Source organism: Pan paniscus, chromosome 8 (genome assembly GCF_029289425.2).
Source record: "Pan paniscus chromosome 8, NHGRI_mPanPan1-v2.0_pri, whole genome shotgun sequence".
In the NCBI taxonomy this organism is placed as follows: domain Eukaryota; kingdom Metazoa; phylum Chordata; class Mammalia; order Primates; family Hominidae; genus Pan; species Pan paniscus.
This window is the reverse complement of record NC_073257.2, coordinates 85935903-85952796: the sequence shown is the minus strand read 5'-3', so window position 1 is coordinate 85952796 and position 16894 is coordinate 85935903. Positions and strand designations below refer to the sequence as shown.

The window sequence follows — 16894 nt, the reverse complement described above, 5'->3', positions numbered from 1 at the left end:
TGCCTCCCTGGAGTGGGAAAAACCTAGACTAAAGCAAGTGTCAGAAGTTTCCTCCCCAGTTGAAGGTTCATCTGCACATGGAGTTTGGAAAGAAGGGAAAGGCCCAGGTCGACTAGAGTAAAAAAGGAGTTTATATATTTATAAATGCCAAATAAATACCAGAGGCCACCCAACGCCCCCTCCCAGACAGGGCTGTCTCCCCCAGCCCTAGGCTTCTAGGGTCTGAGACATCTTGGCCCCAAGCTACAGCCCAAGAGCAGCTGTCAGTCTGGGCTACCAGGGAACTGAGTGAGGATGATCTGTCCAGCCAAGTTTCACTCCCCCTGTGTGAGGGGCCCCCATAGCCACAGGCCTGGGTCCCTGTATAGGACCCTAAGGGTGAAAGACTCAGGGGGAGAAGGTGGCCATCTCGAGTGAGACCCGCTGCCACAGCTCCTTGGTCTGTTTGCTGCGCTTGAGGTTCTGTAGGATGTCGTTGAACTGCATCATGCCCATGGGCGTCAGGCAGAAGGCGCTGCGGGCACTCCGGATCGCATTCACAAAGTCGTCGTAGTCCGCAGGAGTCAGGTGAATCAAGCGGTGGTGGATGTACTGGAGGAGGATGTGTGCAGGATGAGCCTTAGTACAAAGCACAGAAACAGGCCCTGCCTCCCTCTGGTCCAAGACCACCCAGGAAGTGCTCCACCCTGCTCCATTAATTCTAGGTTGTCACCTGCATGTATGCCTGCTGGCAGCGCTGCACCAGTTGGTGGAAGGCCGGGGCACGCAGGTGGTTGTGGGCATGAGCGGGACTCAGCCGCTGCAACGTCTCCATGACGATCTCCTGCAGCACAAACGGGCTCAGCACCCCCTTGGCTGCCCCCACACAGAACTGGTGCACGTAGTTCACTCCTGGGGGGCAGGGGGAGGGGCATGAGACGGGGGTGGCCACCTCTGCCCTAGGGACCCAACTTACAGATCTCAGCTCTGGCCTGGCAGAGAGCCTCCCTCCACCCCAGGAGCTGAGGTAACCCTCCGCCCCCCGCGCACGCACACATACCCGACCAAGGCCTCAACTCTGAGCAAGAGCTAGGAAGGAGGTCTGGGATAAGGAAGGTGGGGAGAGCAGGTGGGGGGGGGCAATGGTCCTAGGGAGGGGAGGTGTTACCCAGCTTTGCTGCCAGCCCCAGCAACCATTTGACATCATCAGTGTAGGGGGGGGAGCGGGAGAAGTTGTTGGGGTGATCGTTGTGTGCCCGGCGACCCAGCATCTCCAGTGCCAGCATTCCTGGGAGATAAGGGTGGGCACATGGTAGGGTGTATCCTCTTCACCCTTTACCCCAACCTGCCACCTGACCCCACAGTAAACAAATGAAGAGCTAGAGGAAGGGTCCTCTGAAGAGCCACTGGCACAACTGCAGGTAGGAGCACAGAAAGGGATGTCCTCTCACCGACACGGTAGGCAGCATGCAGGTGGTGCAGGCTGTGGGGATTGACTGGCTGACTGTGTGTCTCCTCCTCGGGCGGTGGAAAACCTCCGCTCACCAGAGGGCTGGGCTGTGTGGTCAGGGCAGGCAGTGAGGCACCTTGGATGGCTGGAAACGTGGATGCTGGATGGACACTGCTCACTAAGTGGGGTGAGAGCCATATAAGGAACTCAGAGCCCAAAGAGAGACAAAGAACATTCCCTCCCCACCTCCCCTGCCCAGTGTGCCTCCCCTCCATTCACCTGTTCCCTGGCCCCACAACTCACAGGCCACACTGGTGGGCAGTGGAAGCCCTGGCTCTGTGTGGTAGGGATGTACTGTGATGGGTGCCATGGAAGGAACGGGGAAAGACACAGCAGTGGCAGCAAGTGAGGGAGGAGTCACTGAATAAGGGTACTGAGCCCCCAGGAATGCAGGATGAACACCCTAGGGGCAGGGAGAAGAAAGGGGAAGATGCCAAACTTGATTAGGATGTTGCTCTCGTGCTTCACCCCCACAAGCTGCTATCCTGACATGTTTTTTTTGAGACAGAGTCTCGCTCTGTCCTCCAGGCTGGAGTGCAGTGGCATGATATCGGCTCACTGCAACCTCTGCCTCCCAGGTTCAAGTGATTCCCATCTCAGCCTCCCAAGAAGCTGGGATTACAGGCATGCACTCAGCTAATTTTTAGTAGAGACGGGGTTTCCCCATGTTGGCCAGGCTGGTCTCGAACTCCTGACCTCAAGTGATCCACCCACATCGGCCTCTCAAAGTGCTGGGATTACAGGCATGAGCCACCATGCCCGGCCATCATTTCTTTATTTTAGTTGGGCTGGGTCCCCCAGACTCCCACCACCTCACCAGGACTCTCCGACTGACCAATTATACTCCCAGAGTACCCACTCCAACCCCCTATGAATTCCCAGTATTTTCCCATGCCTTACCCCCCAGCAGAACACTGGTCTCACCTGTGGGTATGCAGAGCTGGGCACAGGGAAGACGGCAGGCCGGGGCATGTGAGGCATGGGGTGGGCAGGGTGAGCTGGGTGAGTGAGATACTGAGGGCTACAGGGCAGGTGGGGCTGTAGAGCAGTGTAGGGGTGCAGACCAGGGGAGTGGCCATGCCCCAGTCCTGGACCCGGGTATAAACTAGACCCCACCGATATGACAGGCACCACTGTGGCTGCTGCTGTCACTGCTGCCGCTGCCACTGTAACCGGCTCAGTCCCTGGGCCCCCTCTGCCCTCAGGCATACCCCGCCCAGCTTCCCCACCTGCCCTGATCCCACTGGCACTACAGCTTGTAGCCCCTTCACGGGCTGTGGATGAGCCACCTGCAGTTTGCTCATATAGCCAGAACCACTGGTGAGCAACCTCAAACAACACTTCAGGGTACACGCCCCCACCCTTAGCTGCCTCTTCCACTGCCATGCAGGCCTTCTCCAACATCAGGTTGTCCTGGAAGAGAGGGGCACAGAGTGTTAAGGGGGAAAGGCCTTTACCACACGGAAGGTGTTAGATGAGATTCCAATGTCTCCCTCAGAGCTGTCTCATTCCCAGGGAGTCATCAGAGGTCAGTGTCAATGCTTAGAGTCCATTATCAGAGCAGTGAGTGCTTCACACACTTGAGTAAATACTGACCAAAATGAGTCAAGACCCAGGTTATAGTCCCAGTTCCAAACTAATTTAACAGCCCCCTCCCATTCAAGTCTTAGATGTATGAGGCCTTCCCTAAGTTTTCTATCCTGAGTGATCATCTTGGTCCCTAAACTGTAGGCCTCCATTTCCTTATCTGTAAAATAGAGATAAACCTAACCTTTGAGTTGTAAGGTAAAGAAAAGATGGGTGTGAAAGTACATTAATGGGTAAAATGTTGCCATGAGAGGACCAACAATCATCTGTAAACTCCAGGATACGGGAATCAAGAGCTGGGCCCTTAGCTTTCCCATGCCCAGCCTCCCTGCCCAGATGCCCCAGAAGAGGTTCCCAGATTGCCCGTAGAAATACCTGTTCCTTGCACTGCACCAGGGCCCGCTGGATCTCATTAGGGTTCAATGCATGGGCGTGAGGCAGGCAGCTCAGGGCCAGCTCTGCTGCCGCCCTCACCATATTGGAGTCTCTTGCCCGTGATGCCCTGTCAGCCAGGGATGCAACCTCAGGGGGTGTCAGGTGCCCATCCCAGCATTCTACCAGTATAGTCAGGGCTGCGCTGCCTATCTCCATGGCCTGGCCTTAGGGGAAAGGAGAGAAGGGCAGAGTTGGGTTAGTGTGGGCACCATTGGGGTGTGAGAATAATGTCTTTTTATCAGATCAGTAACCCCACAAAGATAAGGGTCTTATCCCCACCAATTAATCCCCCTCCCATACCCAAGTCAGGTCAAATGATTTACCTGTAATCCAGGAAACGTGGGAAGAATAAGTACGTGAGAGCCAGTTGGGAGAAACAAAGTTGTGCAGGCCAAGGGCATAAAGCCCAATCTCGAAGGCGCAAAGGTGCAGGTTGCGGTGAGGACCCTGGTGGCCCCCTGAGGAAGATGGATGTGTGAAAATGGAAGTGCTGCTGTTGCCCCCTGCCTTGATCAGCACTGTCTTCGCCAGCTCGAAGTAGAAGTGTGCAGCTGCCTCTGATGGCTGATTGGGTACATGAGGGGCATGACTCTCGGGGCGGCGGCCCTTGTACCTGAAGGGGCAATGGGGTAGGGACGGGGGTTGGGGTTTCTTTGAAATGGGTATCCAGGTAGGTTGGGAAGGACCAGGGAAAGTGAGGATGCTGGGAGACAATGGTTGGATTGCACTAGGGGTGTGGCTCTGAGGGTGGGCCAGATCAGGGAAGATGGGGAGTTCTTCCCACTGACCTGCCAACTTCAACAGTCTTCGCCCGGGCTCCTCCACTGGCACTGGCCCGGCGACTTCCACTGGAGGATGAGGAGCCCAGGGAGTCCGAAGAAGAGCTGCTAATGCTGTCACTGTCCTGACCTCGACCCCAGGAGGTGGGGGCCCAGCCCCCTCGAAGTGGTCTCCGGCTTAAGGTGGGGGAACTATCCGATGTTGTTTCAGGGGCACTGCTGTCAATGCTGGCCATGCCTAACCCCCAAGAGAAGTCAGTCTCAGAAGTCACGAGTCCCAGATGTTAGACTCCAACCTTCAGGATTATCCTTCCCTCTATGCTAGCCCACAGGCTATCCTACCTGTGTGCTTCTTCTTAGGCCGTCCTGGGGACCCCCATCCCCGTCCATTATAGCCTCCACGACTGCCAAGTGCCAAGCGGCTAGGAACCTTCCCTTCTGGCCTTGGGGTCAAAGCTGCCTCAGATGGAAGACCCTCACAGGGGGAATGTGGGGAACTCTCTAGGTGAGGAAAACAGGACGCTGGGATGAGCCCAGGAAAGGGGACCTCAACATAGGTCCACACCATTCATCCCCCCTGCCCAGTGCCCCCACCTCACCAGGCACATTCTTCTCTGTGAAGCCCTCAGTGGGGCCTGGCCCAGCCCCTGCCACACTCCCTGGTTGAGCAGGCCCTGCAGAGCCTGAGGTCAGTGGTTGCAGGGCCCCTGGGGCAGATGGGCCCCCGTGCTTTGAAGGAGACCTCTGGCTGGCTGTGGTTGGGCGGCTAGATGAGTAGAAAGAACTCAGCGTCTGTGGCTTATGTGTCTGGCTCTCTCGGTCCAAGAGTTTGTCTAAGATCTGGAAGACAGAAGCAGTGACCTCCAGAGAAGCAGTGACAGGATGCCCTTTAGCTCCTGACTTCTATTACCTTCCTTTCTCCTTGAAACAGCCAATTGCTACATCCTCAGGGAGCCTTCCCCAGTTACAACCACAGGATGACCTCCTGGTTTACATGTCTTTTTATAACTTATTTAACCCCAACATATCTTGGTATCCTCCATTAACACCACAGGGCAGAATATACTGATAGTCAATAAATACTGAAATAAGTGAATGAATGACTTTATGCCCTCTGCTTCTCTTCTTCCACCCCATGCCCAAGCACTCCTATAAGAACCATTGGTCTTCTCTTATTCTTTATGAGATGTCCCCAAGATTCCCTACTTACCTCCTATGGGCAGAAGAGCACTTTTCTTTTTTTCTTCTTCTTCTTTTTTTTTTAAGAGACAGGGTCTCGCTCTGTTGCCCAGGCTGGAGTGCAGTGGTATGATTATAGCTCACTGTAGCCTCAAACTCCTGGGCTCAAGCAATTCTCCCACCTCAGCCTCCCGAGTAGCTGGGACTACAGGCGCGCGCCACCATGCCCGGCTAATTTTCTAATTTTTTGTAGAGACAGGGTCTCACTATGTTGGCCAGGTTGGTCTCAAACGATCCTCCCGCCTCTGCTTCCCAAAGTGCTGAGATTACAGGCATGAGCCACTGCACCCAGCCTAAAATAGCACTTTTCTCATTGTACTGGAAACTCCCTGAGAAAGGTAGTAAAATGTGCTCTCTTTCTCTGCCTGTCAAAGGCCCCAGTACCTTGCCTTTTTTTTTTTTTTTTTTTTTTGAGACAGGGTCTTGCTCTGTCACCCAGGCTGGAGTGCAGTGGCGTGAACCCAGCTCATTGCAACCTCTGCCTACTGGGTTCAAGCAATCCTCCCACCTCAGCCTCCCGAGTAGCTGGGACTACAGGCATGTGCCACCACACCCAGCTGCTAATTTTTTGTATTTTTTGGTAGAGACGGGGTTTCGCCATGTTGCCCAGGCTTGTCTCAAACTCCTGGGCTCAAGCCATCCGCCCGCCTCTGCCTCCCAAACTGCTGGGATTACAGGCATGAGCCACCGCACCCAGCCCCAGTATCTTACCTTCTTAAGCTTGGCCTGGTCGTCCTTGTAAGTGATCATTAGTGCTAATGCCAGGTCACCCTTCTCCCGACGTGTGCCTTCACATAAGAGGGGATGTTCTGCCTCACTCACTGTTGTCTTCATGCCTGTGAGAAAGAGGACCTTATGGGGATTGAGAGTAGTCATAATTCCCAAGACAGCAAAGGTAAGAGGCCAGGGTTCCCAAGCCATCAGCATATGAAGTAAGGGGTTCCCTTGGTCCAACCCACATCACCTATAGAAGTCCTCGTTGACTATTATATCCAGCCTAAGCTCTGGTGTGCTTTTCAAAACCTTCATAACCAGGTCCAATCTGCTTACCCAGCATGTACTTATCATTTTAGGGAAGCTGGCCTCCTCATTCTCATGAAAACTTGATTGCGTTGTGTATTTACTCATGGTGTTCGCTGGTCTAGGACCTACTGATCTTTTAACCCACATTCCATATTCTACCACTTCCCTTAGGCCTTTCCCTAGATTTTTGTTTCGCTGCCCTTACAATACCCAATACCCATAGCACACAATTTTTTTTTTCTTTGTTTGAGACAAGGTTTCACTCTGTTGCCCAGGCTAGAGGGCAGTGGTGCAATCACAGTTCACTGCAGCCTCAATCTCCAGGCTAAAGCAATTCTCCCACTTCAGCCTCTGGAGTAGCTGGCAGCACAAGGCATGTGCCACCACACCTGGCTAATTTTTTTTTTTTTTTTTTTTTTTTTTTTTTTTTTTTTTAGTAGAGATGAGGTCTTGCTAGGTTGCCCAGGCTGGTCATGAACTCCTGAGCTCAAACAATCCTCCTGCTTCAGCCTCCCAAAGCGCTGCGATTACAAGCATGGGCCACCACGCCCAGCCATATAGCACACATTTTTGCCCTGAATTCCTGTCTTACAGGCACTAGTTGGCTCACACGTGTCATCCTGACCTTCCCATTACCATACAGCCCTTCAGAACAAGGCACAGGTCTCATGTCCTTCAAGACCTGAACCAGGCTTAGCTCGCTGATATGCTCAAGACTCACCCAAGGCAGCAACTGCTGCTTCAAATCCCAGCTCCTCATCCCCAGGTGTCTCGCTGTTCCAGTTGCGACTTGGGGGCCGGGAACCTGTGGGAGAAACCACTGTATAAAAGTTGGGGTAAGTCAGGCAGACAGAAGTATCATGCATGGGAAAAAATACAGGGGAACCCAAAATCCTCATCATCACAGACCTACCCATGAAGCTGCCTGATGGGTCCTAAAGGTGATTCAGAAACTTGGGGCTCTTGGTCTTTCTTAGAGAAAGCTACCCCTACCCCAGTTCCCCACTTACTGTAGGGTCAGGCATCATACCTGGAGCACAGAGAACGTCAAAGATGAAACTGGCCAGCATGAGAGGCAACACAGGCCGATAGTCACAGAGTGTCCCCTCCCGAAGTTCCTCTGCCCGGCACCGCATGGTACTCATCTCGCTTGGACCCAGAGGGATCTTCTTGAGCAGGGCAGCCACCTCAGACTCCTGGTATGCCAGCTTTACCTGAGGGCACAGGAAGGAGCTCAGACCTCTGGTGTGTCAATAGAGATCAAGGTGCAAGGCTCTAAAGAGACTGAAATACAAGGCTGAGATGGAGCCTCTGACCTCCAAGGCCTTGGTAGAAGCTGGAGGCCTCTGTAGCTCCAAGGCAAACATGCCAACTCGGAAGGCCAGGTTGTGGTGCTCTGGACGCTCACTTAGCACTGTCAACAGGAAGGCCGCCTTGCTCAGGGTGTTGGTAGCCACCCAGGTCTGACGGCTCGTGGATACCTTGTTCTTCTTGCCCTAGAAAGGGAAGAAACACAGGAGACAGGCAGATGATTCTGACTTACCTTGGTGGAGGTAGAAGGATGCTCTCACTTGGGGTGGGGCATAGGAGCAGGTTGGGGGTAAGTGGGGGAGGGGAAGGTAGAGGAAGGGGGTCTCTCTCACCTTGGCAGGGGGCGGCTCTACCTTGAGGTCGGGTGGGTTGGCTAGCAGATCCTGGGCAAGCTCCACAGTGAGACGGGAGGCCTCACTGCTATAGCCATGCGCATGCAGGGCCTCAGCACAGGCAAACAGTACCTGGAGGGAGGACATGGGACCAGACAGGTTAAAGTCCCAACTTCCAGGAGCAGGACATCATGCTCACTCATGCAGCCAACATTCCTTGAACACCTGCTACATGCCAGGCGCTGTGCCGCTCCATAGGAGCTCTGGTTAGAGACACAGATACATAAACACACATGCCACCGTGATGCCAGCTATTACAGGGAAAGGTCAAGGGGAAGCAGGTGGGATATCTTGGGGCACAGGGACAGTATCAGAGAGACTCCCTAGAGGAAGTGATCTTTAAGATCCCTGAGACCTGAAGGAGAAACACGGGCTAATGGGGAAGAGCATTCCAGGCAGAAAGGTCAATCTGTCCAAAATCCTGGAGGCAAGAGAGAGCATGGCAGATACATGAGTGATTCAGCTGACTGGAGTGCAAAGGACAGAGCAGCCAAGTGAGGCTGGCAAAGCAGGCAAAGACCAGATCAAGTGGACCCTCACAGGTCATGCCAAGCACTTTCATTTTATCATAAGGGCAACAGGAACCCATTGAAGGGTTTTAAGCAGCAGAGTGACACCATCACATTTCAGGAAAATCTCGTGGAAGCAGAAAAGTGAGGAGACTGAAAGCAGGGAGACCAGTTCGGCGCCTGCAACAGGGTTCTCACAATCCTGCTGATGGTCCCGACACTCCCAACTAGAGCTAGATAGCCCCTCCCAGTTGTGGCTAAGGAGCACCCAGCCCTCCCTCCTTCCATCCCCTCACCTCCATGCGACTCTCCTGTTCCAGTGGCTTCAGCCCAGCAAACAGGTCGTGCTCCTCCCCAGCCCCGCCCTCGGCCTTCTCTTCCTCGCCCCCAGCCCCATCCTGGGCATTCAGATAGTACGCCTGGTAGTCATCATCCTCCTCTCCAACTGCAGGGGCTGCCTCTTTGGTTTTGGGAAGCCCATTGCCACTCTCATCTGTAGAAGGGAGGTCGTCCTGGGTACAGACATCCCCAGGCAGTAGGCCAGGGGGGCCAACAGAGGCTGTGGGAGGCTCAGGCCCTTCCGAGAAGTACACACCACCATCTTCTTCATAAGTATCTGGGGGCTCAGGAAGGAAAGTGGAAGGGCCTCGGGAGCCACCGTGGAGAGGACAGGGTGGAGGGCTCTCAGGGAATCCCTCGAAGGTGCTGGCCTCTGCGCCCAGGGCCAGGCTGCTGTCATCCAGGCTCATCTCAGCCAGGTCTGGCTCCAGGGAGCTGTCTTCGCTGCTCAGCCGTCGCTTGCTTCCGCCACCTGCTGAGCCCTTGCTCCCACTGCCAGCCCCGCCCAGTGCCTTGGCTTTGCCCCCACCTGGACCCATCTTATGTAGAGCTTTATCTCCCCCTTCAGCTGAGAGGCGGCGGGGACCCCGCTGTGATGAGGGGACCCCCTCACCCAAGCCCTTTCGCTTGGTCCCAGGCTCCTTGGGCCGCACAGCTGGCTCAGTAGGAAGGGGTCGGGGCCGGTCCCGGGATTCCTCCAGGCCCCCAGAGCGGGAGGCACCTGGCCGAGAGGGCAGGGCCCGGGCCCAGCACAGTGCCAGCTTCCTGTCAGTGCCGCTGTAGGTGACACCAGGAAGTGGGTAGGCCTCTTCCCAGTTGAAGTAGCAGGCCTCCACCGCTGGCCGGAAGCCAGGGAAGAGCCGCTCCAGCGTCTTCTTGTGTTGGCCCCGCTTGACGTTCTCAATCACCTTCAGTTGCCACTGCCGCAGCTGCGTACACAGTTCCCGGCGCCTGTGGGAACAAGGGGCAGGAGGCTGCTGAGGGGCTACTGGGAAAGGATGGGCATGGAGTAGGTGTACACCCCAAAGAGGGGCATGGGGAAAGGACACAGGAAAGTACTTCTTGACCCAGCCCCATAAGCATCACTGAAACACTGGAGAATTTTGAAAAGTGGGTGTTATTTAGGGGAAGGAAGGATGAAAGCCTCTCAGAAAAAGGACTCGTAAATCACTGCTAACACCAGTGCTCAGCACCTCCCGTTTCCCGAGGACTAAAATCATGGTATGTCTCTGCAAACAAGGAAATGAAGGCTCAGTCTGTCCTGAGCTGGCCCAGGCTCAGTTCTGTGGTGAGCCTCAGGGGAGACTCACCGCTGGGGGCTGAGTGCAGGGTCCAGCACGGCCAGCCTCCACAGTGTGACCATCTCGTCACACATGCTGGCACAGGCATGGGCTGCCACCTCTGACTGCCCGTTGCTACGGCCCGTGTGCCCACTGGCACTGCTGTGTGAGGCTGAGGTACGTACGCTATACCACCAACCTGTTATCTGGAGACAAAGAAGGCTGTGAGCTGCACCTGAGAGCTCAGAGAAAGGCAGAGTAGCCCTCCCAGAGTCCATTTCAGCAAGAGGAGGATGAGGCAGGGGGAGGGAAAGAATGAGCTACCACGGGGCTCCCCAACGCTGAGTGATTACCTGTTCATAGGTGAGGCACTGGTCAGTGAGGATTTCCAACAAGGGGGCAGCATTGCTGTCCCTCCGCTTGAACATCTCCCGCACGATGCTTAGCAGGTTCCAGACGCCCTCTGGCTCACGGCCCCTCAGAGGGCGCAGCAGACATGCCCATTCAGCAGCGGCTGGCGGCTCCGTGGAAGACAGATACATGGAGTTCACATCACTGTAAAAGCAGAGGAACAGAAAACCATGACAGTAAGACGGGGCTGAATGAAACCTAAAAGGGCTTCCAGCCCCAAAATACAGAAGATAGAGGGAAAAAGACATCTGTAACAAAATTTTTTTTTTTGAGACCAAGTCTTGCTCTGTCGCCCAGGCTTGAGTGCAATGGCGCGATCTCACCTCACTGCAACCTCCACCTCCCGGGTTCAAGCAATTCTCCTGCCTCAGCCTCCCAAGTAGCTGAGATTACAGGCGCCCGCCACCACGCCTGGCTAATTTTTGTTTTTTTAGTAGAGATGGAGATTCGCCATGTTGGCCAGGCTGGTCTCGAACTCCTGACCTTAGGTGATCTGCCCACGTCGGCCTCCCAAAATGCTGGGATTATAGGTATGAGCCACCGCCCCCAGCCACAAAAACTCTTTAAATCTTTCTCTGTTTCCATTTCCTGATCTATCAAAAGAAGAAAAGGAACTCTTGCTAGGTAAGAGCAGACCACTCTGTGACTGTACAAGGTCATCATCTTCCATCAATTCGTTAGTGACAACTGTGTGCCAGGCACTGTGCCAGTTCAGGGAATAAAAGGTAGGGGTCACAGGCATGAATAGAAGAAAGGATCTGTCATCAGCCTGAGGGACGCTCCCCCTCCACCACAGACACAGGTATGCAGAGATCCGATTTACCTGAAGACCACAGGGGAGGGGCCACAGAACTTGTGCAGTGTCTTTTTGATGTTGTCAGTGAGTGTCGATTCATCCAGATACCAAGTACTCTGGTCCGATGCTGAGGGCCCTGCTGTGGGGTCTGAGGATGACAGGCAGTCAGTCATCTAGAGATAGGGGCCTGGATTTGCCTGACAACAGCAAGTCTTGAGTAAATGGCGCTCTGCACTACAAGCTTGCTTTCTTCCTACTGCCAATCTTTCTCACCACACTCACCCGGAGCTCCACACACTGTATTGATGGCTGTTGACTGGGAAGACAGGAGTTCGTCCAGGAGACGCTGAGCTGTGGGGAGGATCTGAGGGAGAAAGAGACAGAGGCAGGCAGAACACGGCCTAGGTGAACCCATGGAGGCCTGGGCCTAACAGGAAGGCTGCTATGCGGCCTGGCCCGGAGCTAATTGCAGGAGGGGGTGCCGACCTCACCCACCTGCTGAGGGAGCTCACTGATGAGGTACTGAGCAAACTTTTGCAGCTGGTCCCTCTGTAGCCGGGACAGGGACTCTGAGACTGGGGCTCGCAGGCAGACTGCAGAAGCCTGAAGGGGACACAGAGAAAAATGGAACAATCTGAGAACAGGTTTGCTGGAGCTGGGGGACAGAGAGGCAGAGTAGGGGAGGCGAGGGGGCTCACATTGTAGCCAGGCATGCAGCAGAGAAGGGGGGGATGGAGTGTAGGATAGGGCCGGGATAAATTGGGAGGGCCTCACGTTGTGGATGCGGAAGAGACAGAGTGCCACGACGTGGGTGCACCATTTGGCCCCAGCCCCACAGGTACAGCTGCAGGAAGTGACCCGGCAGCGGTCAAACATCACAGCCACGTTGTAGGCCCCTTTAGGAGGGACCATCTGAGGTGGCACCACTGTAGCACTCAGGTGGAACCCTGGGGAGAAATGGGGGCATGGTCAGGGAGTGCTGTCAGGACCTGGGTCTCTGCCCTTGACCCTGGCCCTGCAGTTATTCAGACAACATGCTCCAGCTTCTTGCGGTGTGTTCTTACTTCATAAGCCAGGGGATGGGAGGAGCAGGATGTGCCACATGGCATGATGGCCCACTCACCTATCTGCAATGGGTCCTTCACAGCCCGCATGCGGAAGAGCTGATCCCCTCGCTGAAACTCATCCGCACTGCCATTGGCCAGGCACGAATACAGCCTGGGGGTGAAGAAGAGGACACAGCCACAACTCAGCAAATAACCTTTGGCAGACCCTGTCAGAGACCACAATGCCCTAGGCACTCTCTCCCTAGCCTCACTCCTTCCCCAGGGCGGGGGGTGGGGGGGAGGGAGTGGAATCCCAGGCAATCCCTCCCTTGTCTTCCTCTTACCACTGCCCCAAATACAATGTCTCCTTTGTTCTATGGGAAACCCAGCAGACAGTGTGGAGTATCAGGACCCCACTCCCCACCATCAGTCCTTTGGCCTCACCGAATGTCCTCTTCATTCTCAGGGAAGCTCCAAAAAGCAATTCGGAGCTGTAGCTGCTCAGGCACTGGTGGGTAAACTTTCTCCACCACTTCAAATGGGATATGAAATGCCACCTGCTTTGCTGACAGCTCCACCAATGGGATCACCAGTCCATCTTTGCAAACAATGGTTGGGATCAGGGGAAAGAGAACAGGAAATGAAAAGGGCCATGGTTTCTTGGCACTCATGCCAGTACAACATCCTGGGCCTCATCTTCACTATGAAAGAAAGAAGAGACCTGGATGAAAGTCCTAGGGATCCCCCTATCAGGATACACTAACCCTTAAGGCTCCATATGGGAAAGGGGAGCTGGACAATCCCCAGCCCACAGCCGGCTACACCTAAGGTCTAGAACAGAAGATACCAGAGATATCTTAAGAAACTCCTGGCCAGACAGGTGTGTTCCAGGACCCTAGCAAGTAACCCTGCTCACATGGCTCAGCACTGAATTTCCCATATTCCACGAGCATTTTAAATTCAAATTACATGGTTAATGTCTCTCCTCTGGCATTCTTGCCTCCGATTGCCTTTTTTTTTTTTTTTAACCATCCCTTTTACTCTAGATGACTGTAGGCCCCCAGCTAAGGAGACAAGATAGACCAGAGCCCACAGAAGGGATCTCAAGAAGCACGAGAGGCCAGACCACTTTTGGCGCACCTAAATGACAACTTCCCACACTGGAAACCCTCAAGGGGAGAGAGTTATCGCAGGGCACCTAGCTACTGCTGCAACTGGAATCACCTGAACTAAGATAAAGTTACCACTCAAGGTTTTCCACAGTGTTTTAACCAAAAAGTAGTGATAACATGACAAACTACATCTCACAAAATTGCTAGTCACATTAATAGATCAGAAAATCATAGAATTAAAAAGAACCTTTTTAGAAGAGTTAACCCCTTTATTTTATTTTTTTGATTTTTATTTATTTATTTTGAGATGAAGTCTCACTCTGTCACCCAGGCTGGAGTGCAATGGTGCCATCTTGGCTCACCACAACCTCTCCCTCCTGGGTTCAAACTTACCTCCCACCTCAGCCTCCCAAGTAGCTGAGATTACAAGCGGGTGCCAACACACCCAGCGAATCTTTTGTATTTTTAGTAGAGATGGGGTTTCACCATGTTGGCCAAGCTGGTCTCAAACTCCTGACCACAAGTGATCCACCCGACTCGGCCTCCCAAAGTACTGGGATTACAGGCACGAGCCACCGCACCTGGCCAACCCCTTTATTTTACAAGTCAGTGACTGAAGTGGGGGGACTGGGGTAATATGGCATGTTTTCCCAGATTTTAACCTGACCAGGAAGATACCAATATGTTAACAATCTTCATCACTATGACTTCAGTTACTTCCCTCAAAGTGAGGGAGCACTAAGCCCCAAGACCACCCACATACTCAAATATGAAAGAAGCCAGAAGGCCACAGAAGACCCACGGTAAAACTGCCTATGATCTGTGTGTGTTTGTGTGTGTGTACACAGGCCATATCCTGTCTCCAACTGAAGCTGAATGCCACCAGTCCGCCACTCCTAAAAAGTGATATATATGCCGGGCGCGGTGGCTCACGCCTGTAATCCCAGCAATTCGGGAGGCCGAGGCGGGCAGATCACCTAAGGTCGGGAGTTCAAGACCAGCCTGACCAACATGGAGAAACCCGGTCTCCACTAAAAATACAAAAATTAGCCGGGCGTGGTGACACATGCCTGTAATCCCAGCTACTCAGGAGGCTGAGGCAGGATAATCGCTTGAACTGGGGAGGCGGAGGTTGCGGTGAGCCGAGATCGTGCCATTGCACTCCAGCCTGGGCAACAAGAGCAAAACTCCGTCTCAAAAAAAAAAAAAAAAAAAAGTGATATATGTAAATTTCTCTCTGTCCCAAAGGAGCACCAGAAATCTCCACAAGCCAGTTTGGAAAACAGGACTCTTGGAAAGGCCTGAGTAGAATCACACAAATTAAACATCTCAACTGCTGAAAAAAGCCAGCTTCCACTGAGGACCAGGACAAAAACTGTGCCATGAGGAAGGCACAGCAGGCAAGTCCCAGCCTTGGCTTCTGACAGATATTTGACATGGCCAGAAGCAAAGTCTATGATCTAAACCTATGAACTATGGAATCTCTGGCAGGCCAGTTCACCTCTATTTTCCTCTGGGTGGGATCCCTTCTTGGTGCTTCTGGGATCAGAGATCATCACCCCGAATCAAGAAGCTCCCAATGCACTTTGCAATGCGGTGACAAGCCACAAGTGGTCACTTCTTCACAATCAGCCCCCTACCCACATTCTCTTCTCTCTACTTTCCGGTATGCCTCAGACTGAACTCACTTAAGTATTCCCAAGTCAAAGACAAGATTCTTCTCCCTTATCCCCTCTCTAAGGCAAAGGAGTGACGAAAGATTTACTTTCTGTCCACAGGATCTCCCTGTCACAGCGCGCGCACGCGCGCGCACACACACACACACACACACACCCCCACACCCACACACAGGTGTGGAGAAGCCAGCCCACCCCAGGAAGGCCGGAAAAGCGAGTTCTGAAGTCTGTTCTAAGCTTGGGACAGCTCCCAGTCGGGGACAGCTCCCGGCCGGGGACAGCTCCCCTTTCTTCCCCTGGTTGAAGAGAGCTCTTGGTCGGGGACAGCTCCTGGTCCCGGACAGCTCCCGAGCGAGGCCCAAGCAGGGCCTGCCGCTCCTCTTCCCCCCAACTCACTCTCACCTCGCATTCTGGTACCGCCACTGCCACCTCCGCCACCGCCGCCAGTGGGGGAATTGGGCCCCGCTGACTGTTTGCGCCATCCCCGCCAGTTCTGGCAGAGGCTCTCGGCCTCGGAGATGAAGGAACAGAGTGAATCCTCCTCAAAACGGTCCGAATCCTCGAATGAGAAGCGCTCTCCGTCCTCCCACTCTGCAAACATCAGCTCCATGGGGCCCGCACCCCCCGGGGCCGGGTCCCCCCCCGCGGATCCGGGGCCTGGGCCGCCGGCCGGGGGTTGAGGGGAGGCCCGGGGCCTGAGGGGCGAGCCGGGGCTGGGGGTGGCCGGGGCGCTCAGGGCGGCCGTGCCGGGCGAGAATCTCAGGCCTGGGAAAGAGACGGGACCGGGCCTCGCCCAACAGCGCGGTGCAAGCGGTGATCTTGGCCAGTCTCCGAGACTTAGGTCCGGGACGAAGCGCTCGGCGGCTAGGGCCTCTAGGCGGCTTGCGGAGCCGCCTCCCCCATCAGCTGATCTGGACTTCCGGCCGCGCGGGCCACCACCACTTCCGCCCTCGCGCGCTCGGGATCCGGATCGGGTACGGGCGGATGTAGGGGACACTTTTATTTAATGGCTGCATTTGCTTTTTTTCCCTCGAGCCCACCCTCAGACATCATAAGAGGAAGCCAACTCCCAACGTTATACGAAGCAACTACAGATCCCAGCAATAACTCGGAGTCCATAATGTCCCCAAGGCATAAACAGCCGCCATGCATGTTGGGAATTGTAGGCTGTCAGGAGAGGACAGGAACTATTGGATGGAGTTATTGTCTTAACTCTGGATAGGCCCCAGGGTCGCACCACCTTCTGGGAATCGTAGTCCAGAAGTCTGCAATCCAGCCGAACTTTTTATAGGGTCTAACTGGGGAAACATCAGAAAAGAATGCATTTGATTTCAGGAAATGGTTGTACTGTTTGTCCATACGGCCTTTGGATCTAGTAACTCAACCTTTTTTTGTGCCATGGACCCTTTAGCAGTCTAGGTAGGTTTCTGGACCCCCTTCTCAGATCGTTTACAAATGCACAAAATACCA

General features: G+C 54.2%; 1 protein-coding gene across 17 annotated transcripts; it reads right to left on the bottom strand.

Moving 5' to 3' along the window:
• Positions 1 to 113: 113 nt before the first annotated feature.
• ZSWIM8 (zinc finger SWIM-type containing 8) lies at positions 114 to 16352 on the bottom strand. Of its 17 annotated transcripts, none has more exons than XM_034930814.3 (27): positions 15827 to 16171; positions 13081 to 13234; positions 12714 to 12808; positions 12365 to 12537; positions 12086 to 12193; positions 11873 to 11954; positions 11618 to 11738; positions 10737 to 10938; positions 10414 to 10589; positions 9360 to 10054; positions 9061 to 9257; positions 8196 to 8327; positions 7869 to 8048; positions 7583 to 7766; positions 7274 to 7372; positions 6241 to 6365; positions 4890 to 5130; positions 4633 to 4791; positions 4300 to 4528; positions 3835 to 4124; positions 3452 to 3675; positions 2414 to 2902; positions 1709 to 1892; positions 1431 to 1607; positions 1148 to 1267; positions 713 to 823; positions 114 to 591 (listed from the first exon to the last, which is right to left on the bottom strand). In XM_034930814.3, exons 1-27 carry the CDS (start codon positions 16032 to 16034, stop codon positions 131 to 133), a joined length of 5616 nt encoding a protein of 1871 aa, XP_034786705.1. In that variant the 5' UTR covers positions 16035 to 16171; the 3' UTR covers positions 114 to 130. The 17 variants fall into 17 exon arrangements, with proteins under 17 accessions (XP_034786705.1, XP_063463795.1, XP_054948981.1 ...); XM_063607725.1 differs by having other exon boundaries at positions 7274 to 7357; XM_055093006.2 differs by having other exon boundaries at positions 713 to 891; positions 1733 to 1892; positions 15827 to 16170.
• Positions 16353 to 16894: the final 542 nt, after the last annotated feature.

What these genes read in the sequence shown, in the direction of transcription:
- ZSWIM8 (XM_034930817.3), bottom strand. Translation starts at nt 16,034, where the DNA reads ATGGAGCTGATGTTTGCAGAGTGGGAGGACGGAGAGCGCTTCTCATTC. An exon ending in AAGACTGTTGAAGTTGGCAG is followed by an intron (nt 4,125 to 4,299) that starts GTCAGTGGGAAG and finishes TTGCCCCTTCAG; the next exon opens with GTACAAGGGCCGCCGCCCCG. An exon ending in CCACGTTTCCTGGATTACAG is followed by an intron (nt 3,676 to 3,834) that starts GTAAATCATTTG and finishes CTTTCCCCTAAG; the next exon opens with GCCAGGCCATGGAGATAGGC.